Consider the following 24,096-nt stretch of genomic DNA (forward strand, 5'->3'; position numbering starts at 1 on the left):
TACTTCATTTTTGAATTGCATTACTCGCGATGCTGGAAACTGCCCAAAAACCATAACATACATATTTTAAAAGTTGCGGGTTTATAATAAGAACAAAATCAATACCGGAATATTTATCGATTCTTTGTTAACACTGACCTTTCTTAATTTTATTTACTCTAGTCACAAGTAGTTTGAAGCAGCAAAAGCGTTTACCTTTGCCTTTTTTGAGCGTCACGGTAAGCGATTCCATAGGCTCCTCGATGGGCAGGACTGCGGCCTCGGTTCCCTGCGCGGGATCGTCTTCAGGCTGGGCTGCAGAGTCGGGCGCGGGTTCGAGTCCGGGCTCAGTTTCGCGTTCCTGATGCGGCTCCTCGGCCAACGGAATTGTTTCCTGGAACACGAGTCAAATGCGAACAATTATTCTCCTTGTTAGGCAGGGGTTTAGGAGAATTTGAATATAAATAGATTGAATCACAATCGTAACACTATTGACGTTTCAAGAGTTTGGAAAAATGATTTCAAATAACCTCAATGGAGCAGATGGGGCGTAGAGAGAAACAGATGTGACAATAACCAAGAGTGGGATAAATGGTGCATGGTTAAGCCGAAAAAATTTAAAATAATCTCTTGTTGTTCTTTTTGTTAGTTTTCAAAAATAAACCTAGAAAATCTGCGTCTGTCATAGCTCGTATCAATTTGAATCCAGTGACTTGATTTTTCCCAGTTTTACCCGATCTTAGGGATAGTTTATATCCTAAATGCCCGTTACATTGTTGCCGCTAAGAAAAAACAAACCAAATACTGTCTTAAAGATACTGATAAGCCATTCAGCTTATTGCTAAGAAGGCCATGTGTTTGTCAGATAAGACTGTCAAGTGAGTAAAAGGCGACTTACGGCACAACTTTTATTTTGTTTTTTTTTCTTTAATTTTAACTTTTATAAAATTTACTATTATTATTATTGTTATTATTGGACAAAATCAAGTTCTGGTTTGTGATGTTCATCAGGGTTGAAAAAGATGTAGCACGGTATTCATTAAAATGTATAGAGTGTTTTCACTCACGTGGCCAGCATCTATGCAAATTTATTGGAACAAAAGAAAGCGTTTGCATAAGAAAAAAGTTCAACTCCCACAGGATTGGTTTGGGACACCAAAATGGCCGCCGTTTCATTGTTTTGGGACACCAATATGGCCGCCGTGACGTCATGTGAAAACACTCTATTGAGTCTTATTTCTGTTTGATTGATTATTTGGTTGATTTCCATTTTATCCACTCTGCCATGGATATTTCAATCGATTGCACCACAAACCTTAAATTCCAATTCCTCAGTCTTTAATTAAATTTGAAATTAATTCATGAACTTAATTTCATTTAGAAAAATTTTATTTCATTTTAAAAAACTAAACGAGGTCATTAATTAAGATTGCGCAAAATACACTGACCGAAGATAAGGTTTTCTTAAATCAAATAGCTAGGGTGATTTATTCTTTTTCAGTAACACTTTTACTTATATCCAAATGCCGTTTTAATTTTTTGACAGAGAAAATTTAAATAAGTTTGGTGAAATGGAATTTTCGGAATTCCATTGGTTAGACAAACCCCCCTCGAACCGGTGTTCAAGACACTGAAGCCATTTGGGTGAGAACTGGTCCGTTAAATTCCAAAGATATAATACTCAGTGAGTATTTTAGGGACGTCTTATGTTTGAACCTACACTGGTCTGAAAGGCTATGGTTTCAGCTTTCATGAGTACTGATTTACACTCCCAGAACCGGCTCCAACCATAGACATTCCTCTACGATCTCATCTCCGTTTTAATTAAAATTCAACTTTTATTTTGCCTTATTGATGGGGGAAAACAAGAAGAAATGTTCTTTTGGGGCGATTTCTTCGATAATACTTAAATACTCTTTTTGAATTATTTTCGACAAAAATTATACACCACATAACTTCTCCCTAGAGAGGGTAATGGTTTACTAGTAAAGTTCTGCTTCGCTCAGTCAGGGACTGATCGAAAGCTTGCATGACTGAAAACCATGCTGTTTCAAAAATGTTTATTCATAATATATACGCCTTTTAAATCACCTTGAAGATATACCTAGTTGTCTTGGTAATAATGTACAAAAACGACTAATAGATAAATACAGTGTCACAAAAAGAAGAAGTGTGGAGCTAAAAGTGTCACAGTGTACAAGCCGAGTCGAAGAAACCCAGTGACTTACACGGAAAGAATGTTCCTCAATCAGAACTTTTCATTGTGCTATAACATGAATAAAACCGCCAAATGAATATTTAAATATTTTATTTTAGCTTTCCAGAGCATTCTTGCTAACTTTTAGGTGAAGTTCATGACCAGAATACCAAAAGAAATAAAACTTAAGAGAAACATAAGAAAGTCCTATCGAAAGAGTCAGTCGCACAGTGGGAAAGCACTCAGTATAAAACGGCAGAGCGGTAAATTTACTTTGGAGATGTCACGCCTTTGAACATGTACGCCATCAAACATGGCTCGAAATTCCTCAAAATATTAAGTGACTCTGAAATGGGTAACAACTTTCTGAACCTACGGGGAAAGCTGCATAAACCGTTACAAATACTCATTTTCAAGCAATTTCAAGTCGTTAAAGAAACTTGCAAACTCAGTTAAAAGTTCGGTGAACTCAAAGTTTGGGTATGGCGATTCACTGTTTTCGTACATTGACCTCAAAACAATCGTCATCAGATCGAACAAATTACTTATTTGTTCATTTTATTTCGATAGATACGTTCGTAGAAATTAAGTTATGAAATAAAAACTGGACAGGGAGACGAAAAACGCGCACAATTCGACTGTATGTATTGTGCATTTTGATGGCTTGCAGCTCTGACTTCTAGACTACTTTAAACACGTCATAACACAATGGTTTCGAAAGTCCTCAAAACTTTTGATCTACTCTGTAAAAGACAATAACTTTCTTTACTATGTGAAACGATCAATAGCAAAAAAAACCATAACGAAAAAATATAATGATAGAAATTTTCAAGAAAATGCAAATAAGTTAAAAACTTTTACAGAGTTTAGGAAACTCGGCCCAGGGGGACGTAATCGCTGTTTGAGTCAATTGACGTCGAAAAAGGGTTGATATTTAATCAAATATACTTGTTGAATATAGCACTGTTTGTTGTTTGTACCGAAAGTATCACCAAGGTTGTGACACAGTCTAGCAACTAAATGGTATGCTGATAGATAATGTATAACGTTTATTCTAGAAGAAAAATAGGAATCCGCTAATAGGTAAAGTAGTCGTGGATTTAGAGTTATTTCATTGATCAATCCTTGGTTCGTTTTATCTTTTAATTTTTTCCTTTGAACCTGAGCGACACTGTTAATGAAGAACTGAAATACACCACCATTCTTTGTTTATAAATTAAAGTTTACGTACTGGGCCAGCCGACCTTCTGAATGCGGAAAAAATAGTTCCCGCTGCCATTCTTTCTTGGTCGTTCGGAATACTCATTAAAATTAAATTATCTTGACAACCAATGTAAGCATTTTCCTTTAGCATACTTTTCGCTTTCAGACGGCTGAAGAACATCTTACACCAAAATTCCAGAACAACTTGCAGAAAGCCTGAAAGCAATGTTGTTCATTTCGCCGGGCAGGTTAGTAGCAATAATCACAGTCATACGATTTTACCTTACCTCATCTGCCATGTCTTGGCGCCAAATGCTACAAATTCCGTCACCTTCTTTAATACTTTGCCAATTAGCAGTGGATTCTTAGCTTAAACGCTTGTTCCAATATGATAAATGAACGCTGTTCATGTTGCATTCTGGCTTGAGACGATCTGTCTAGAATCCACTCACACTGACATACCTCTCTTAGTGTCCGAGTTCGACCGAAAATAAAACTCGATTATCATGTGCAAAATATCACAAATGCAAATTGATTGTGCTCATTCTGCATAGCAAATGTCCCAGTAGAGTACTTAAAAAACAAAGAGTTCTAAATCTTTTCTTCTTTTCCGCTAGAGTGTAACATTGCATTGTCTCGGACTAATTATTCGCATAATTATGTTCAAGGCAGTTTAAGCGCGAAACTCCATCGAAACAAATTAAACCGTTGGTGTTTAAATAGTATAAAATGTTTTGTTTCTAAATATCTCTAGTCTACTCAAATAATAAATTTTTGTGTATATAAATGGTTTAATTTACACCTTGCATTCTACTGCTGAATTATTTTGTCTTTTTTTTTTGTTCTATTTTCTACTCCCAAGACAATTGAAGTTTACGATGACTGTCTTTTGAAATCATTTAGTGAGGTCTAAAAGTTACCACTGGGTATGGAGTTTTGAGTCGGGAACTTGGCCAAAACAGCTCTAGCTACCATTTTTAAAGAAACAAACTAAAACTTTGGCCAATTATATTTTGACCTATTTTATAATAAGATATCAAACCTCACCTTAATAATTCGACGCCTGGCCTGACAATGCGAACGGAAAGTTCTACTGCGAGTCTTGAAACCGTCTCAGTGAGGCTTTGTAAAAAGAACAAGCCGAGTTTTCATTTGTATACACATATGCCGACCTCTCTATATAATACGAAGACTAACCAAAGGTTCTTGGCGCGTCAGCGGACCATCTCTCAACGCGACAACTGTCTCTATCTCACGGATACTGGTAGTCAATACTACTTTCAGACACTTTGATCTGACAGTCAAAACTCCTTTTTTGAAATAAAAAAATATATACCTCCCAGTATAGTGAAGGATGACAACTGTTTCGTTGTCTTGGCAAACTGGTCACTACCAATCAGTTAATCAGTTACTACGCCACCACGTACTCTTTATTGTGATACCATGTCTCCGGTTATTTTTAAAAACAGCACGGCTCATTTCATCAAACTCTAGGCAACAAGTATTGGCCTTGTGACCAGTGTGACAGACGGTATATAAGTGTTTGAGGACAAGGGGTACTTTGTCACGTCGAGAGTAACGCGATAGCTGAAGTCACTCTCTTTCTAAACTGAATACAGTAAACCCCCTTCATAGCGGACACTGTTAGGACCTCGAGTAAGCGTCCTCTTAGCGAGAGTCTAATAGAGGAAGTTTAATTGTGTCAAACATCTGTAATTCATTTATGCCTGGGGTTTAGCTACTGTTCGTTTTATCAGGGTGTCCGCAAGGCGAGAGTTGAATATAGTTAGCGTACCTATAATTTATTCCTATCTAGTTTTTTATTTTTGTCTTTTCAGTTGTATTTTTTTTAAGCTTCCTCCGTTGAAAAGCCTCATTTCCCTTCAGATTCTTCTTTGGAAAGCCACATTTCCAGTGAGCTGTTAATTGCACCTTTTATGAAACAATTGAGTGTAGATCGACAAAAATAGGCAGATTCTTAATAAGGGAGACGGGAAGGAATGAATAATGGCCTTTGAAAACACTTCGAGCGCTTACCATTGGTACGGAAATTTCGGTAAAAAATTTCCGTCAAATGGTACGTACTGGTATTTTTTAGGCACCGAAAAAAATGTTTCGCTTTCTCTCGACATGAAGCCTGGCACTAGTAATCCAGGCAACTATTACAGAAAATTTCGGTCGTTTCGGTAAAAACGGGAAAAAGGTAATACTTCGCAAGGTATTACTTTTTTCTCCGGAAAATTTCCACCGTGATAAACCGTTCCATTTGAATTCTCCCTCGAATTTCCGGGTTTTCCATAAAAATGGTAAGCGCTCTTCATTCATTCTGAAAACGATTTAGAATCGACACTCCGTAGTTAAAGCGGCTAACTTCATGAGTGAAACCTTTTAGCTAATCATACGATAAGCAAAGAGCAAAAAAAAAAAGAAAAAGAAAAACCGCAAGCAAATAGCCTGCGTAGAAGGGGCTAGGAAATAAATGGGCGTGAGAAAGAACGGGCGCGCAACAAAAACAAAAAACAGTGAGATGATACTTAGTCTTACAGGTGCACTAGTAGCTTTGTGTCCCTTTCGGAAACAGAAAAATCTTATACATAAATTGACCAAGAAATTCTAGCTTTGTTTCCAATGAAATAGAAGCCTTTTTACAAAAAGAAAAGGAAGAATGGATAAAAATGATTATAAAAGTTGTGATTCCAAACCGTCTTGAGTTTGTTTGCATCGCGTCTATTCTTAAGCATGTGAAGTTTTATAAACATCCTCAACGCAAAATAACATGGCGAATACTTCTCCATCTATCGAATTCTATAAATCAGAGGGATGTCCTTATTTGAAAGAGGTGGCTTGGCGAGACGAGTTCCTTCTGACGGAAGGAACCTACAACCATCTGGTCACTATAATCAGCATCAATTCCATCTCATTTTTACTTACTGTGCTGTTGAATGCTCTGGTGATCTTTGCAGTAGCAACGAGGGAAAGGTTGCGAAATAAATCAACAATCCTTTTGGCTTGCCTGGCCGGGGCGGATCTCTTGACAGGGTTGGTTGGACAGCCGATACGAATCGCGGTAGAAGTGGAGCGAATATTAAAGAAGGGGACTTTCTGTGGAGCTTTGGAAAGAGTAAGCTTTGTATCCGTTGGATGCCACATCTTCGCGACCTTAACTCATCTTGTGTTAATAACTATTGATAGGTGCATTGCTGTTAAAAAACCATTGAGGTATCGAGATATTGTCACAACACGGCGAGTCATCTGCGGTGTGCTTTCAGCGTGGGGTTTTACGATATATGTAACAATTCAAGAAAGCATTCTTGCTGCAGTAAACAGAGCTTCAGACATTTACAATGTTTATAATAACGTATCGTTCTCAATGCTTACCACATTCGGTTTAATTTGCATAGTTTTTATCATAGGAATATACTTGTACATTTTCTCGGAAACCCGGCGTCAACAAAGAACACAGACTGAACATTTAAGTGTAGAAGAAATAAGAACAATCAGGAAAAATAACAAAGGGGCCAAAACCCTAGGAATCATCCTTGTTGTATTAACTGCAACGTACTTGCCAGCAATAATAGTCATTATATTGGGTTTTTCCGTAAGTCTAGAACGGCATGTTTCAAACCGTTTTGCGGGCTGGGCGGCAACGTTAATCATGTTAGGTTCCCTGTGCAATCCAGTTATTTATTGTTGGCGCATGAAGAGATTTCGCCGAGCATTTTTGCAAATTCTTCATTTGGGAAAACAAGAAAATAACCAGCCACAGGAAGCGATACAGATGCAAGTCATTGAACAAGTCGTTTAATTGTCAAAATCAACAAACGAATTATTGACTTTTACGCTCACTTAAGTCCCCTATCAGTGTATACACGTAGTGTATGTCTATTTCGTCAGTCTATCAACAACTCAATAAGTGAACGCTACATGTGTTCTAGAGGAAGTGTTTTTTTCTAAATGCTGTTGTAAAATATTGCCCTAGTTGTAAGGCTGAGATCTAAACAGCTTGGTTAAGAGAAAACCTTCTTGTTACAGTTTTTTCCTTGCACAGCAACATTAACCATACGACTATAAGTTGAATAACTAATGACTATCAATAAACTATAAACCTCATGCATGCATCCTTTTGTTTAGTTGGTAGTGTATACTGAAGTGATGAATCCAAATACGATATTAAAAAAAAATTGAATTTAGCAATTTATTGAGTTAATGTTGGAGCTCCAGTGAAATACAATTAGAAGAAAAAGATACCGCATACTGAAGACTATGAATGAGGAGATTTAATCTTTCTTTTGGTCAAAAATCAAATTGAATTAGTTTTTAAATGTCAAAAACTTTGAATTGTATTTTGTAAAATGAGAAACCAGTCCAGAGACGAAAGTTTCTACCGATAATTTTCGCTTAGCCCATGCCCTGTCTGAAAAGGTAAGACAATTTTCTCTTTTTTGACCAGCTGCCAGCCGGCCGATATAGTCTAAAATTTGGAAGTTAAATATTTTGTTTTTAAGTATCTCCGTATAAAACAAGATGAAAACGTACGATCTACTTTAAGACTCAATTTTATACATAAAAACGTATCAAAAACGTAAAAATCGATTCGAAATTTAACAAAGGTTGAATTTATGAAAATTTATGAAATTCCCGTTTATAAAAAAGATCAAGCCAAGCTTGAACACATATAGGCCGATTCAATTTGTGCAAAACTCTTTATTCGAACTGACGTTCTTGACACTTTATATTAGTTTTTTTTTTAATGAAGCATTGTTTATTTAGCATTTATACTCCGCAACAGACAACAAAAGACACTTATTTTTTGACTTGATAATGACGTCAGTCGAACGTTAAAACGTCTAAATATATATATTTTTATTTTTCATTTCTTGACCACTCGAGCTGCCTAGTGGGGGTTGGGGGGGGGGGAGGGGGAGGGAGAGGGCGGGAGTCCTGAAAAGGTAGAAGTACTAACGTATAACCGAGATAAGCGCGACTCGGTTAGTGCGCGTCCTTCTTTAAATTTTTCAGGAGGTTTGAAGTTTGATTCGTAGGTGAGACTCGGCTCTTAATCAGCTGCCTGACCTCCCTTTTTTTCTTTCTTGTTTGTTTGTTTTTGAACAGGAAATGATAGGAAATGACAGGAAACGATAGGTATAGAGGAAACCTGGTCGCGTGGCTGAAATTGAGGTTGGCAGTCCCGCAGTAAACGCAATCAAGTCTCTCTCCTGCGTCGTAACTCAACAACAACAACAATTTATTCACATTTCTCAATTTTCTTAGTTTACAGTACATTTTAAAATATATACTATCTTTATTAAAACAAGCGTTTAACAGATAGGTTTAATTTAAAAAATGTATATATGGCCGTGAAACGAGTAAAGAATCAGAAGAATTACCTCGGAGCTATGAATAACCAACCGTCAAGATAAATGAAAATAAAAAAAGAGTTCTTCCTTCGTTGGCTTAATTATAATTCCTAAACGAGGATAGATACAGTACACTTATGGTGTATATTTGGTGTAATAAAATTGCGTCAACTCTTTACAAACAAATGTGGCCAAAAATAGCCATTTAATTTGCGGACGCCCACAAATAAGCCTACAGTGAAAGTTTGGGCAGTCCATTCCAATAAAAAGCCAAATAGCGCGATATCATTTCAAGTTTACACCAAACGAGTTTAGAGAAGGTATAGAATTGGCCATAGTAAAGAAATCTTTTGCTTTATTCTTTCGTCAGATCAAATCCCTGCAGCAAGCGTGCCTATTGTTTTTTTTTTTCACTATACATTTTTTTTTTCAATCATATTTTTTGTCATTTTGTTTTGACACGTGACGTTATTGCAATATGGCGACGTCTTTTAATGGGTTATCAAAATCGTATGCTAATGAGGAAAATTGTAGACTGAATCAAACATTTCCACCGAGACCATTAATACACCTTGTTAACGCCCAAATTTTACATCACTATTGTTTCCAGTTTCTCACGTTTTTTACACTCGTCCCAAGAGAAATCGAAAACAATGGTTATGCTAAATTTGGGGGGCAAAGACAAGGTGCATTATGGTCTGGGTGAAAATGCTACATGAGCCAGCGGAGATCCGCCAAAATAGAATACTAGGCTAATATTATAGAGCCTTTTTATTCGCGTGGCCAGCAGCTATGCAACTGCCCACCTACCCCTCCCCTAAGCCAAGTCGAGTTGCTCGAAATTTTCCAAAGCGTTTTCCGCAATTTCTCAAAAAGTTCATCAAAATCGAGTCGCTCAAAAGAGTCAAAAGTTGCTTTTTGTAACGCGAAGGTTGCTCAAACATTGCTGGAAAAAACAAAAGCCTTTTTTCAGTGTTTTTTGTTGCTCTCTCCTTTATTTGGTCTGATTCAAATTGTGTAACAAATGACAATGAGCAATTTTGTGGCGTAACCAGCGTTTCTAAATAACTTTGTCCTCAATTAAAACCAAAACTGCACGAGTAAAGACTACGCATCAATATTTTATGTAATATTAATCTTGTGAAAAATTTGGTATGAGCCAATAAAATTGTTGAATGACCTTCTTCACCTGAGTCACTCGAATCAGTCGAGTGTGGCTTGTGAATCTTCGTCCACCATTTTGAATTTTCTTTAAAAAACTGTTTACCTAGCAGCCCGGCTTTTGCCCGAGGGGGAGGAAGGGGATGCAAGGACAAGCTGCTCCGATATCTCAGAATTAGTAGAAAAATACTGGGGAAATTGCCCGGAATGCAAAAAGTTGTTCGAAACGATCAAATTTGCTCGAAAAAGGAGAAGTTGCCAAAAAGTTGCCGAGCAACTTGTGGAAAGCCCGAACCCATTGAGCTGGTCTTTTGGTCATGTGGTCTTCCGTTAAAAATTAAACCTGAGTCCATGGGTGCACCAGGCAGGTGTACTACATGCTATCTCTCCGATTCCAATGAAACTTGGCCAGTAATCTATCCCAGTCGTTGAGATCTGGGTCACACCCATTGATAACCCATTGAGCCCATTGTTTCTTTTGGTCACGTGGTCTTCCGTTACGTGTTTTCGTAAAAGCCGAGTGATCCCGGAATGAATGGGTCAAACCTGGGTCACTTCCTGTGGGACCCAGTTCCCATGAATGTGACAATAAGACCTCCCACCCGTTTTAAGTCGCTTCCTGTGGACCCAGGTCGCATGAATGTGACAATAACACCTCCCAGCCTTCTTTTTTTGGGCCAAAAATTATTCTAGCACAATCTAAGGCAAAGGCTATTTTGGGGGTAGCCTGCGAAAACAGCCGTCTCTCTGCGAAGCGTCTTGGGCGGCTGTCTTCGCAGTTTGGAGCAGGGAGCCCTGGCTTGGAGTCATGTGACGTGAGTAGTGAAGAAGATCATTCTTTGAAAATCAATCTTTGCATGATCCTCAGCACGTACTTTGCTTAGGTAGTCCGTTCTTCATTGATTATGTTGTCAACTTTCGCGCGCAATACACTGTAATTAATTAAGTCTGCCCTTTAGACTAATTTGCATATTTTCCGCTTTGGTGAGTGACAAGCAGCTCCCACGCTATTTTAATAATGATAATTACACCGTCGTCACTGGCAAAAAAATAAACGGTATGTATATCAGCTTTTTAGAAATAGATGCACTCCTTAACCCCTTATTTTGCTTCTAAACTTCAACCGGAAGACGAGTTTGTTTTGAAAAGAAACCAAAAGAACATTGTGACTTCCGGTAATATTGACTCTTCATCTACTGTTGTAATGAGCATGCGCAAGTTCAGGAACTTCAACTTCGAAATGGACAGTTACTGCGGAGGGAAAACTCCTGATCGGGATTATGGTCGTAGCGAGGACAAATTCAATCTTCCAAATTTCAAAGTCCCATTTGAGTTCCGCGAACCGTACATTTTAACAGGTTATCGAAAACCTGAGATCTCTGCACAAGAATGTTTACAAAGCTCCTTCAGTCGCTGCAACGAAACCATCAACGTCTGGTCGCACCTTGTTGCATTTGCATTCGTCCTGGTTCGATCCATGGTCGTGCTTTCAGAACACAATCCCCTTGAAGATCCGTTTGCTTATCCGATGATTTCATTCGTTGTCGGTACATCAGCTATGTTTTTAATGAGTTCAGGAGCGCACTTGTTTAACTCCATGTCAAGCAAGACACGCCATGTTTGTTTCTTCTTCGATTACGCAGCGATCAGCGTGTATGCCTTTTCTGCAGGCCAAGCTTTTTACTTCTACTCAAGACCTCTGAAACCAGACTGGGTAATATTCCGTTCGTATCCGTCCTTCGTGGCTTTATGTACGATCGTGTCGTGTCTATCGTTGTCTTCCTGCTGTGCATCGAGACACCGCTGGATTGGACACAAGTTTTTAATTCGCACCGGAACGTTCATGGCCTCATTCTTCATCAACACATCACCCTATTGGGTTCGAATGTGGGACTGCCAATCAGATATAGACTGCAATTCTGTGTCCATCCCCTATTTCAAGAGGCAGGCCTTGTTCTTCGCCATTGCTGCCCTGGCAAATGGTAGCAGATTACCTGAGCGACTTATGCCCGGCGTGTTTGACTTCTGTGGTCAGAGTCATCACTTTTTACACATCCTGTGCGCTATTGGTACAGTAGATGAGTTTACAGCTCTTTATTTGGACATGCTAGGGAGGCGAAAGGCCCTTGAGTTGTCGCATGTGACTCCCACGTTTGCTAATAGTCTTCTGCTGACTACAGTGGTCTTAGTTGCTAATGTGGCAATTGTCTTATGGTTTACCCGTGCGATCAAGTCCAATGACACTGCATGTAAGAAAAAAACTTAAGGTAAACCAAACTAACCCTTCAAGTAGTTACATGTAAAGCATGGCTCACAGCAGCAAAATAGGCCACCTCTGAGTTCCAAAAACCCTTGCTTTCAAAATGAGGCCAAGTGCACAGCCTTTCTTGGGAAAATAAGATTTATTTGCATGAGAATGAAAAATCATTTCCATATTAAAGGCTGAGCACTGAACCTCATTTTGATACAGAGGCCAGGGGGAACTCGGAAGTGGCATATTGTATTGCCCCCCTGACTCCTGCCCCCAACAATATTTATACACCAACCATGGATACCCTGTGTGCCAGAGACTTTTCATGCACAGTTTCCAGTTTCAGTCAAGTCTTTATAGTGACCCATGCAAAAAGTTTTTTCTTGTGAATTGCGGCTTGTGACTTCAGCCTTCAACCGAAGAATCTGTCAGCCTGGAGCCGACATGCAAGAAAAAACCTCTGGTACCCAGGGCAATCATGGAGGAACTATAGCATTGAGATCCCACATTGGGTGATGCTCGCCTTAAACAATAGGGAGGATAAGCAAAGACGTTTTTGAGAGACACATGTTAACTGGAAGTGAGGCTTTTCCCTTGACTGTGCCTTCAGGTGCTACCAAATCTTTATTGTTACAGGGCTGTCATTAAGAGGCGGGGGCTGGGGATTTCCCCTGGCTACTATGAACATGGCCGTGGCTACTTTCATAGCAAAACAAACGAAAAATAGAACCAAAAGAAATCCTTGTGTTTGATTCCCCCGCCTTTTTGCTGTGGGCAAGTTGAAATCTGACTGCCCTGTTGCTAAGTGTGTCTGCTCTTACACAGACAATTTACCAGAAAAAACTGGGTATAACAACTGCCTAAGAATGCAACCAGACCACTTCCAGTTGACGTGCATTGCTCAAGAACTCCTTTGCTGAAGCTCTCTTATTTTGGCCTTTTACCCCAAACTCTCACTGCAATCACCATCCCTATCAGAATTACCAAAGACCCTCAACCCTAATGGTGATTAAGGCTTATTTTTCTGGAACCAGAAATGGTGACATGCATAATGCATGAACCAATAACCCAGAGCAAGTAACTTCAATGTACTCGTGTCATAGCAATTTCACCAAACAGCTTATATTTTGAACGATTTTGGCAGGAATTTAGAATGACTCCCAAGTCCACACATCAGTCATCAAAACCTACAGACCTTAAAAAAGGGTATTTTCACCTTTTAATGATTTTTACTTTTGGATATCGCGGGCTGATCAAGAGAAGATTTTATTATCACAGTAAAAAAGCAATCTAAACTGTATCTAAAATAATATAAACTGGTCCATGAAAGAGACGTGTCATAGGTCTAGAATGGGAGTTGCTAGCTTTAGGTTAAAGGCTCCTGCATAATGAGATAATAACATTAGAAGCCTATTATACTACTACATGAGAAATGTCTGCAATTTGATTGGCTAAGAGCAGTGGTATTTCAGCTTAATTGTGAAAATTGCAAACCTTTTGTGGGTAGTAGTATAAAAACATAATAACATGATTTGTACGTGATATTTGGCATAAATACTACTTGTGATATTTCAAAATTGTCTCAAATTTCACTCGCCTAATCTCTCTTGAAATTGCGTATAACAATTTCAAACTATTACTCATGTTATTTAAGCCAAATATCACTACAAACCATGCTATTACCTGTACAAATAATAGAGTGATTTCTTAGAAACCACTGGTTTTATACATTGGATTTTAAGAACTTTCCGTAAATTAGAGCACAGATAGTATTAGATTTATTAAAACACAATATGCACTTATCATACTTAAAATGATAAAAGACTTTTGCATAAATGTTATTTTCGTATTTAAAGGGAGACACATGTTAACATTATGTGGCAAAAAGGTCTCTTCTGCTGAAAAATTACCGTATTTCCCTGAATAATGCTGCAGCGATTATTCTTTTTTCACCAAAAAGGGGGTGATTGTTCAAGGGAGGAGATTATTTCAAATACTGCTCATCACTGGAAGTCATGTCCTAAATATTTTGTTTTGTTATCCCATTAAATCAAAAAAATAATCACATCGAATAAACAACAGTTTGGTTCCTTGGTTAATTTTAACTGTCAACGTGCTCATCGTCAGAGTTTGAATCATCACTGATTGGTCAGTTTTGCTGCATCAGACTCCACTTCAACTTTGTTTGTCAATTTTTAACTTGGCAGGGAGGGGATCAAAGGAAGAGAAGATGGCAAGAGGGGTTGGGGAAGGGGCAGTTATTCAAGGGGGGTGATTATTTTTAATATAATTCCATCAAAGGGGGGGTGATTATTTGAGGGAGGTGATTAATTGAGGACAGCGATTATTTGAGGAAGCATGGTATGCAATTTTTCCTGAGACTATTTTGCTTAGAATGCATATTAATGTTCAACTCACAAAAGCAATGGAAATTTCTGAGGCTCTAGATAGTATTTCTAAAGCACATTAACCATAAATTAGCATTTACATTTCTTATTTTGTCCAAATCATGCCTTTTGAAAAGATTTGTTGTGGGTTGTGTAATTAAATTCAATTCAGTTCAATATTTTAATGTGAAATGTTACCATAGCATAATACAATGTATCAGTAGCCTCTGTTCCCAATATCCACTATAAAACAACAACAAGAATACAAATTCTCCAGATGGATCTCTATAAAATTTGTTAAAAGAGTGTGATAAGCAATCAAAGCATTTTCCCTTAGGCAATCATTTTAGTAATTCTCATTTCAATTTCTCTGGGTTTTGTATTGATATTGTTGATATTGTTTATCGCACTGGGCAGTTTGACTGTAATCAAAGTTTGTTGTTTTATTTACATTATTTTTAAGAGGGAAGATTATTTATTTGTTTTAAAGCCATTACATAAATGATAGTCACCTCTTGACATAAAAGCTATGGCAATTCTGTGTTTTTGAAAAAGGGTATTTAAATTAGTTTGTGTTTTTTAGAAAAGCATTGACAGTTTTTAACGTCCATTTACGTTAAAGTTTCTGACAAAATCACACGCAATAAAGGGAAAAACAAATTGTGCCACCATCTCGTCATTTCCTTAGTCTGTAATTAATCTTATCGACCATAGCCCTCGACCCATCAGCGCAGGAAAATTCACCTAGTTATTGTAAAATACAATTTTAATTATCACAATTTTTATTAGATGCCCTTAATAAGTTGTAATACAGTGATGGCCAAAGGGCAGTACTCAGCTCTTACAAGGCCTCACAGCATTGGTAGAGAAAACAAACAGAACTAACGATAGGCCCTACATGTAGCTCTAAAACAATAGAGGTATGTGCCATGGATGTACCAATGAAATTTGAGGCTCTGGAGAGCTCCGTACTATCTGATAGCTTAAAGACAGTGTATGGATGTAAAAGCACTCTTAGTAGTGCCTTGTTACTCAATAAAGGGCTTTCCCTGTCGCGTTGTTGTTGTACGCTTTGTCTTGTCTTTGTCTTGAGCGTTTTCATCTGTTAAACTTGTATTAGATGCCCCTCTCTAATAATTAAACACCCCCTGTCTAATAGATGCCCCCTATGAGAATTACTCCAAAATGCTAGGAATAAGCAGAAAAGGAGCAAAATCATTAAATTCATTCAGGTTTTTGCTTGATTAACGAGGCTTTGCGTATTTCATCTTGTTCAATGTTACGTCGAAAGTAAGAGTAGACCAACGATGGCAACACAAAAACCCCGAGCGAGGACGATGACAACGAAAACGCACACTTTTGAAAACGCGTTAGTGTAGCCAGGGCCTATACCTACCAGCCTCGTACCCAGTCGCTATTTATGTGTTTTTGGGGTGAGAGAAAAATGGCATTAGGTTAAGGCCCGCGAAGATTCATGGGAAGGAACTAGGAAAAAGGAAAGGGAAGAAGGGACGCTACTTTTCCTTGCCCCTTCCCATGAGTCCGCGCGTGCCTTAAGCAAACTACAATCTCTTCTCACATTAGACTACGAGTAGTCCCCTATTTTTCCTCAGGGATAGTAGAGCGTGCGAAACGCGAGCGCGCGTGAAAATCGCTACACGCGAGAAAAGGCGACAAGCTGCGGAAAGAGAAAAAAATGATTTTTCTCTCTCCCCGCCGCGTGTCGCCTTTTCTCGCGTGTAGTGATTTTCACGCGCATGTATCGAGCCACCTTAAGTCGCGAGCCTCGAGTTCTTTTCAATGATAGCTCACACATCGCCTGCCCAGCGCAGCTATGGCATTCAGCGAAATTCACATTCGATTACTTGCTGGAGCCTCTTAGTCCAAACTGGAGATTCCTTATAGTTGAGTGCGGCGCGAAGTCAATCAGATGTTTTTCCTGCTCACATTTCTTAGCGCCGTCCGCACGATCTGTACGCCTGGAACAGGCTAAGCAATGTCACGGAAATGAGAAAATCTTTTTCAGCCCTAAATGATCCAATTCAGCCCTGTGCATTTGCCTATTCCAGCACACTTTGGGACTAATTTCAGCCCATGAGTCCAAATCAGCCCTAGGTAATTAATTTTATATGAAATGTATTCGTGCGGATTAAGAGAACTAAATTAAAGTCGATGAAAAAACAGTCTTTAGTTTGGTCACAGAAACGGCTTCATTTTCGGGGCTAGATTATATTTAGAGTGTAATCATTAAAACTCAGGCTAAGTATTGACAGAGTTGCTCTTGTCGAACTCCTTTCTGTTTTATACTTGCGTTGGATTTGGTTTGTAGACAAAAGTTTGTTTTTAAATAGCTAGAAGCTAAGCTTCCTTTGTTTCGTTTCTAATTAAAAATTCGGCGGTGGCCTCAAAAGGAAAACCGTCTAATTGAGGATATGACGTAACGAGGCAGAGACATTCATTTTCTACTACACCTGCGTCATAAGTGCGAATAAATTATCCCTTGAACATCGTACATTTTAAAAGGTTGAGTTCTTTGTCAAGCTCTGCGGGGAAGAATAATTCATGATGAAGCTCCTGGCCGTCGCTTTGGTGGTTCTTGTCTGCATTTCAGTCGCAGTCGTAGATGGAAGAAAGAACAAGAGAGGGAAGGACCGTCTCGAGCATTTGGAGAAGCGAAGAGAGTTCCCTAGGAACAGAGTGAAGGGAAAACCAAATGTTGTTGAACCCAGTAATGACGCTGTTGCTAATAAGGTAGGGAATAATGTAAAAAAAACTTCACGAATCAGTTGTATTAAACCGCTGGAATGTTTCTAGTTAAGGAGACCTTTATATTGCGCATAACAACTGTGAAATTCAAACTGAAGGTAGGGAAGTATTTTCGAAATACGTCGAACTGGAGAACTTGAGTTTTCAATGTCTCAGTGTTGTTTGACATATAAACTCGGCACAACTGACTCGAGCGCTTTTTTTTTCTTCTTACGCGACTACACACAAGATCCAAGCCATTATGGAGCTTTCAATTGCTCTGCAACAGTTTGCGATGATTCAAAGGATTTCGCTAAAGTAACAGTAGATTCGCATTTGTTTTTTCCGCTTAGTACGCTTGAAGGAATCCGTCGCTTCGACTGAGTCTGGAAGCCCAGTTTAATTTATACGAAACGCTTATTAAGGCCCCCAATTCAATCTTTACTATTTTCTAATGCTGTTGCAGTTTTGTGGCTTTTTGGTGCAACACAGATTATGAAATCGTTAGAGATGATAGCATTGACGAAAAGCACGGTGTTGCGGTTTTTATTAGTTCGCGAAGACGGACGCAGATTCTGCTGCGGCTTTGTACGACTTTACCAAATAACATGCAAATATGCGCTCCCCTCAAATGTTTATACAAAGTATTGATACTCTAAGAATAAAAATAACTGATACGGTTTTTTAGATGCTTATAACTTATAAACATAAACCTTAGTATAAAACTAGAAAGGTTCATCTCTCGCATAGTTGGTAACTGAAATCTAAACAGAAAAGACCAGTTTGGAAGTAGATATTAATGAAGTACCGTGCGTTTTTGCTTTGTGCTGACTATATAATGCTATGATTAGTTGAGGTTCAGTAATCAACAGAATTTCTTCTAAATGAAAGAGACTTTATATTTAAAGTTCAAACATACTCAATATGGTTGCAACGCTTCTCAAAAAAACAAAGCACATCAAGGTAAAGAGGCATTCATCTTAAGTTTGTCTTGAAAGTAGCTCCTACTATACTTGTAAACTAATTAGTGAAAGATCGATGAACTAACAAAAACAAACGGAGTAGCTTATATTTGCATCCCCAAGAGATCATATAATGCTAAATGCATGTTACTTCGACGCCATTGAAGAAAGTGAGACGAAAGTCATAAAGTAATAATTATTGAAACTCATGGCCACTTCAAATCGATCATTTTCCTGTTCGAGTCATGTCCACTTAGTTAGTGTTCTAGATCTAAATACTAGATCGGGTATACAGTGTATCATATATTTTAAAAAAACCTTTTTTTGGTAGCTGATATCATGTGATGTATACAGCAGTCATAGCGCGGAATATTTGTTGTGTTAGAAAATAGAAAATGATGATATCATGAAATCTCGGAATGTTAAACACTTTTGTATTGTACACCACCACGAAACCTAAAGATATCAACCTCACTAAACAATATTAGATTTTGCATTTTAATGAAGATTGTTATTGCGCAGTATTGATTAAGTTGAAAACGCTTATATTGCAGCTTCTCTTTTTCTACTTGTAACGGCTAGCATGCAGGTAACCGGGTATCAATAGCGTCCTATAAACTGCTCAACGCATCGATATTAAATCAAAGAAGAGAATTTACAAAACCAGTTCGAAGGCGTGTTTAGCAGTTACGCCTAGGCTCTTAGTAGATCATAGTTTTATTATATTACGCAACAAAAATGTTGTGATTGGCGGACGCTTTCTGCGATTTTGCATGAATTTGGTATGTCTGTCACACCAAGGGTTATGATTAGATTTGCTGCTCGGTTTTTGATGTTTGTTTTTTTAGTAATCTCCTCCCTTTGTCAAGTTTTTGTTATTTCTTTTTAAATTTAGTTGAAAACCTTTTATTATATTTTACACTGAATGGAAAAAAAATAATGAGCGCTTACACACTAAAAGTATTTAGAAGCAAAAGGATTATCTGCTTCTCAGTAGAGACTTCCCTCAGAGTCTTATATACGAATTGCTATATTCAATTAAATTAAAGTTAATAAATTGACTGCGACGGTTATCAGCGCTTTCTGATCTGAAGTAGAAAGAGGAGAAGATTTGTCTATGAATGTACAATTAGTAGACATTTAGCTGTCTTTGTAAATGTCCAGTTTTTTCAGTGACTTAGCCTTTTGTAATGCAACCAAAGCTTTAATGCTTGCGTTTATTGCCAAGCAAATCAATAAGTCAGTAACATAAGGGTCAACAAGGAATTTTTCTTAACAATCCCTAATCCTGGCCTTCAAATAAGCCAAATCCGGGATTCCGATAAATGTACTGGGACATGGCTTCGGTAACAATACATCATCTCTTAACTGTAATGATCCCAAAAAACTCGCATTGTGATATTTTGAGTAAAATTACATCGTTCTTGCAGAAGGAGGACGCCAAGGCAGGTCCGGTCATTAGCAACGATGCAAAGGCTCAAAAAGCTCAGAAACCCTCACATGAAGATAAACGAGACTTCAAAAATCATCACAAGAAACGCGAATTCAAGCACAACCAAGCTAAGCTTGACCTGGACCAAATGGAGAACGTCCACAAGCGTCACCATGGCAACAAGTTTGATATGCATCCCAATGACGTCAGAATGATCAGGAAGGGAAAAATGAGTCGTGAAATGTTGGTAGATAGAGATCTACCGGAGGCAGAGATCACAAAACGAATGATGAAACTCATGAAGAAGAGGGCTAAACATCAGATGAGGAACCATAGCCACCAGAAGAGTCGTGATCAGAAGCGCCGCTTAAAGGAAAATGCTCCTTAAGATGCTGTCTTTCCAGTTTGTGTTAGATCATATTTTTTGTATTAATCAGGTTATAGTAAGCTAAGGACCTTAAAATTTGACCACGGCGACGGGCAAAAAGTATGTAAAAGAATCAGTGGGTTTATGAACAAAACAACAACTTTGCAAGTGCATCAAGCTTTTTTGTACATTTCTCCGGCTGTCACTGCACGTCTACGACTTGAGAACTCGGCGACAAAATGTTCTTTCAGAACTAGGATACAGTTAACAGAAAATTAATCCAGCATTTGACAAAGTAAGTGAGTTGGAGCAATGGCGATGAAGATTGAAAACTGAACGCCAATTCACTTTTCAAGCGACGTTTTCGCTGTCGTCGTCGTCCTCAGATCTTAAGGTCCCTATAGTTAAGCTAACATGACCTAACACTGTTTTAGTATTTGTATAACACCCTTCGTTTCTTTTCACCAAAACTGAGTGGGAAGATTCTTGCAATTTTCGTAGACGAATGTGCAGTTTACTTTACGATGAAAAGTTGTTGGGCCGTAGAATCCTGCCAATATATATGAAAGGCATTTTTCATTAGTATAAGTACATGTATAATCAGTTTGGATTGTGTCTCCATTAAAATTGTTATTTTTAAATCAAGTGTGTTCTAGTTCTGTCATTCCCCTTTCGGTTTTAAGACTGCGTAGCCAACGCGATCGTCAGTGAAGGCAAAACTTTTGGCAGAGGCCGAGCTGCGAAGCCGTGCGGAGAATGTGAGCTCGTTGTTATCGCGTTTTCGGCGTTCGCTTACGTTGTACCCACATCTGGTCCGAATCCGATTTGTACACGCAATTGGCTGTCAGGAATGTGAAAGGCGATAAAAGAGCGCATGCTCGAAATAAATCCTCAAAATGACGACCGTTTTTCGACGTCTTAAACAACGAATTTGATAGAGCCCGTGAAGATAAGATAAAAAAGGTTTTATAAGTTATATTGAGACAGAAAAGTACTTCTTCCGTAAAAATATTTATTTGAACAGACCTGAAGATGAATTACACACGCCATAGCGCGCCCAGGAGTCAACACTCACGTCATTCGCTTACAATCTAGCCAATAAAAAAAAAATGAATTTTGTTACTTGACCAGATCTCGCCTTCGGCTTCTTCAACAAGAGATCTGGGTACAAGATTAGGCGTTCGCTCGAGATTAGCGGTTTCCTCGCCAAAAGTCTCACGCTGTTCTAGGCCCTTTTTCCCTTGTAAACCAAGAATTGTGATCATGCGTGGGTTATTAAGACAGCATGTAGATTAATAGACCAAATATGAATAACGCGGCCCAATTTAAGTGGTCACCCAAGCCACGCAAAGGTTTTTAGCCGTTAGCGGGGCAACGGCTAAACTTTCATCAGCTCAGTTATTTCAGGACCTGGAGAATAGCCCACTTTTGATAAGTTAAAATTCTTACATGGCTCCGATGCTTTAGGGACAAAATTGCAAAATCTTTCACGACTCCATTGTCTCGCAATTCCCAAAAGAGACTTGAGCACACTGAAAACCAAACCAAAATCCTCGGAGTCATGTTAGAATTTTCGAATTGGGGCTATTGGTTCGGTCCCAGGAAACGCGCACGTAACCTCCCGCTCTGCAGTCAAGAGCTCTACCGACTGATCTAATCCTGCCGCGGAAAAAGGTAGGGTTTTGTCTTGTTCCCTCTTCCGATACAATGAACAGTTAATTATAAAAGATTATTTGGATGCACTAGTTGCGCTGAAATCAGTTGGTGATGTTATACACTGACAAGAGTGGTTATTATTTACAGGGTGGACATTGCAATTACTGACACGAAAATGATTGAAGAATTCGGGAAAGGGATACAAGGGAAGCTTAACTTAATTGAAATTAAAAATTTGCCCCTACTGACACGTAAGCAATTGAACAATTCAAGCATGGAATCAGAAAGGATCAGAAAGAATTTTTCAAAGCTCAATTGCGATTGAGTAAGCTATAGACCAAGAGCATTGTGATGCTTCGAGAGGGATTCGAAAGATCACTTGAAACAATGTAAACGCGTTCGATCTATATAGGCCAAAAGAGTCCAAAGAAGACCAAACAAATTGCATAGGTTGTTTAGTCAGTTGATTTTAAAACGCTCAAAACTTATGCGACATTCAGTGCAGTTTCAGTTGTGAAAACAAAAAAATTAAAACCATGCAAACCGACAGTTTTTAATAAATCTTGAAAGCTAAATTCAGTTTAATTCCTGTTTACTGTCGCGCACATACACGAGCTAGAGTCAAGTATTGGCTTATTTTTTCAAGTACATTTAATATTCCAATTAAAAGTATCACTTGTATTAAATCGCCATTGCGTCTTCATAAAATACTCAAGCTTACTCACCAAACGACTTTTACTCAATTACAAACTCATAAAAAAGGCACTTGCTCATTTTATGTTTTCAAAGGAATCGAGCTCTGAAAGATACTTGGAAATACCCTCTGGCTAGTAAATAGTTTGTAATCCCCCTTTATTCAAAAGTAGAATTTCGTGCACAGTCGAAGTGGCATTTCTGCTTACAGTGTCCATATTGCATTCATCTGCAATATCAAGTGCTTGCATTCGAGTCTCCCACTGGAATATTGGATTGTATTTTTTTAAGCGTGCTGAATATAACTTCACAATAAAAAGCATTAATACCAGTGCGAGACTTTCTTGAAGTGTCAACAGTAGATCACGCCATACTGCTTTGAAATTGAAAACTGAAAACATGGGGACAGTCTATTTGCTTTTGATGGCCTTGCATGTTATTGGTATTATTTCAAACATACGATTATTATTGAGCTGCTTTACCTACCGTAATAATTTCCAAAACAGCAATGCATTGGTTATCTTCCAATCCATCCTTCATCTCACGCTTTTGGCTCTGAACGCAGACGATACCATGAAGACATTTAGCACTGACAAACAACAACTGGAACGGAGTGATATAAACGGAGTCCTTATCACTTCCGTAGGTTTCTTTTTGGTTTACAACATAATGGCAATGATAGCCGTCGAATATCCCTCAGTATTCTGTCTTAAACAAGCGCCGTCTGCTCGAACAGCCATGTTTGGAACTCTTGTAGCTGGCATAAGTACAGTTCTATTCTGGACTGGCTTTTTAACTTTGGAACCGGCTCTGTGTAATTCTCAAATAGCTTCCACCATGACCTGCTCGCTGCTTCTTCTTATCATGGTTGCGGTTGTTTGGAGAATTTGTGGAGCAGCGGAACATGCCAACACAAGATTCGAAATCAAGCAATCCTCTGGTCATATAGTGGAGTTATTGAAAGCTGACAAGACTAGTGCATTCGTCGCCACTTGTTTCCTAGTACTCGTGATTTTCACTTTGAGTTTGTCCGCGATTGGATATGTACGAAACGTTCAAGAGGAACATTTGGAAGCGGTTATTTTCTTTAAGAAAGTGTTATATTTATTTGATATGTGTTTTGGTGTTGGAATTGTTCTTCCTCTAATTTCTAGCAGAGTGGTGGAGCAGATTGACAGATTTTCTAACGAGGAAATTTTGATTATTTGAGGATCTCAATGAGGTGGTAGCTTTACGGTTGTTAAGTGGAAATTTAGGCTCGGTTCAGACGCCGCTCCACTCATGTGCCGAACCTAACTAATGAATTAATAACGACAAAAGAGCCGCGTCTGAATCAATTTGGTACGGCAGTTTCACTTTGGTGCAGCAAAAGCGTTAAGTTCGACAGAGTCAGTCGAACTTTTGTCGAACTTAAGTTAGGCTCGAGACACGGTGCACCGTCTGAATCAAATGTGGCACCACGTGTCCCCCCAAAGTCTAACTTATTCAATTAGGTTCGGCACATGAAAAGGACGGCGTCTGAACCAGGCCTAAGTCCTCCGTATCCTGCGAGGAGGGACAGAAAATCATGTCTTAGATTCCGGATTTCAGGTATCGGATTCTTTCTCATTGGAACTTGGATTCCGGATTCTAATCTTTAGTGGGATTACGGATTCCTTGGGCTGTATTCCGGATTCCACAAGCAAACATTTCCCGGATTCCGGAAT

At 38.6% G+C, this 24,096-nt stretch overlaps 3 protein-coding genes across 3 annotated transcripts; all 3 read left to right on the forward strand.

Annotated features, from left to right (window-relative positions):
- The first annotated feature begins 6,155 nt into the window (after positions 1–6,155).
- LOC140926900 (adenosine receptor A2a-like) lies at positions 6,156–7,184 on the forward strand. Its single transcript, XM_073376579.1, has one exon. It carries the CDS (start codon positions 6,156–6,158, stop codon positions 7,182–7,184), a length of 1,029 nt encoding a protein of 342 aa, XP_073232680.1.
- Positions 7,185–10,922: 3,738 nt separating this feature from the next.
- On the forward strand, positions 10,923–12,655 carry LOC140936558 (membrane progestin receptor gamma-A-like). Its single transcript, XM_073386065.1, has one exon. It carries the CDS (start codon positions 10,982–10,984, stop codon positions 12,161–12,163), a length of 1,182 nt encoding a protein of 393 aa, XP_073242166.1. The 5' UTR covers positions 10,923–10,981; the 3' UTR covers positions 12,164–12,655.
- Positions 12,656–17,018: 4,363 nt separating this feature from the next.
- Positions 17,019–20,686, forward strand: LOC140947087 (uncharacterized). Its single transcript, XM_073396168.1, has 2 exons — positions 17,019–17,286; positions 19,673–20,686. The coding sequence occupies exons 1-2, from the start codon at positions 17,098–17,100 to the stop codon at positions 20,060–20,062; spliced, it is 579 nt and encodes a 192-aa protein (XP_073252269.1). The 5' UTR covers positions 17,019–17,097; the 3' UTR covers positions 20,063–20,686.
- The last annotated feature ends 3,410 nt before the right edge of the window (positions 20,687–24,096 follow it).

This window comes from Porites lutea, chromosome 1 (assembly GCF_958299795.1).
Source record: "Porites lutea chromosome 1, jaPorLute2.1, whole genome shotgun sequence".
Lineage (NCBI taxonomy): Eukaryota > Metazoa > Cnidaria > Anthozoa > Scleractinia > Poritidae > Porites > Porites lutea.

Coding starts and splice junctions, on each gene's coding strand:
- LOC140926900 (XM_073376579.1), top strand. CDS start 6,156: ATGGCGAATACTTCTCCATCTATCGAATTCTATAAATCAGAGGGATGT.
- LOC140936558 (XM_073386065.1), top strand. CDS start 10,982: ATGCACTCCTTAACCCCTTATTTTGCTTCTAAACTTCAACCGGAAGAC.
- LOC140947087 (XM_073396168.1), top strand. CDS start 17,098: ATGATGAAGCTCCTGGCCGTCGCTTTGGTGGTTCTTGTCTGCATTTCA. Junction 17,287..19,672: donor ATGACGCTGTTGCTAATAAG/GTAGGGAATAAT, acceptor TCGTTCTTGCAG/AAGGAGGACGCCAAGGCAGG.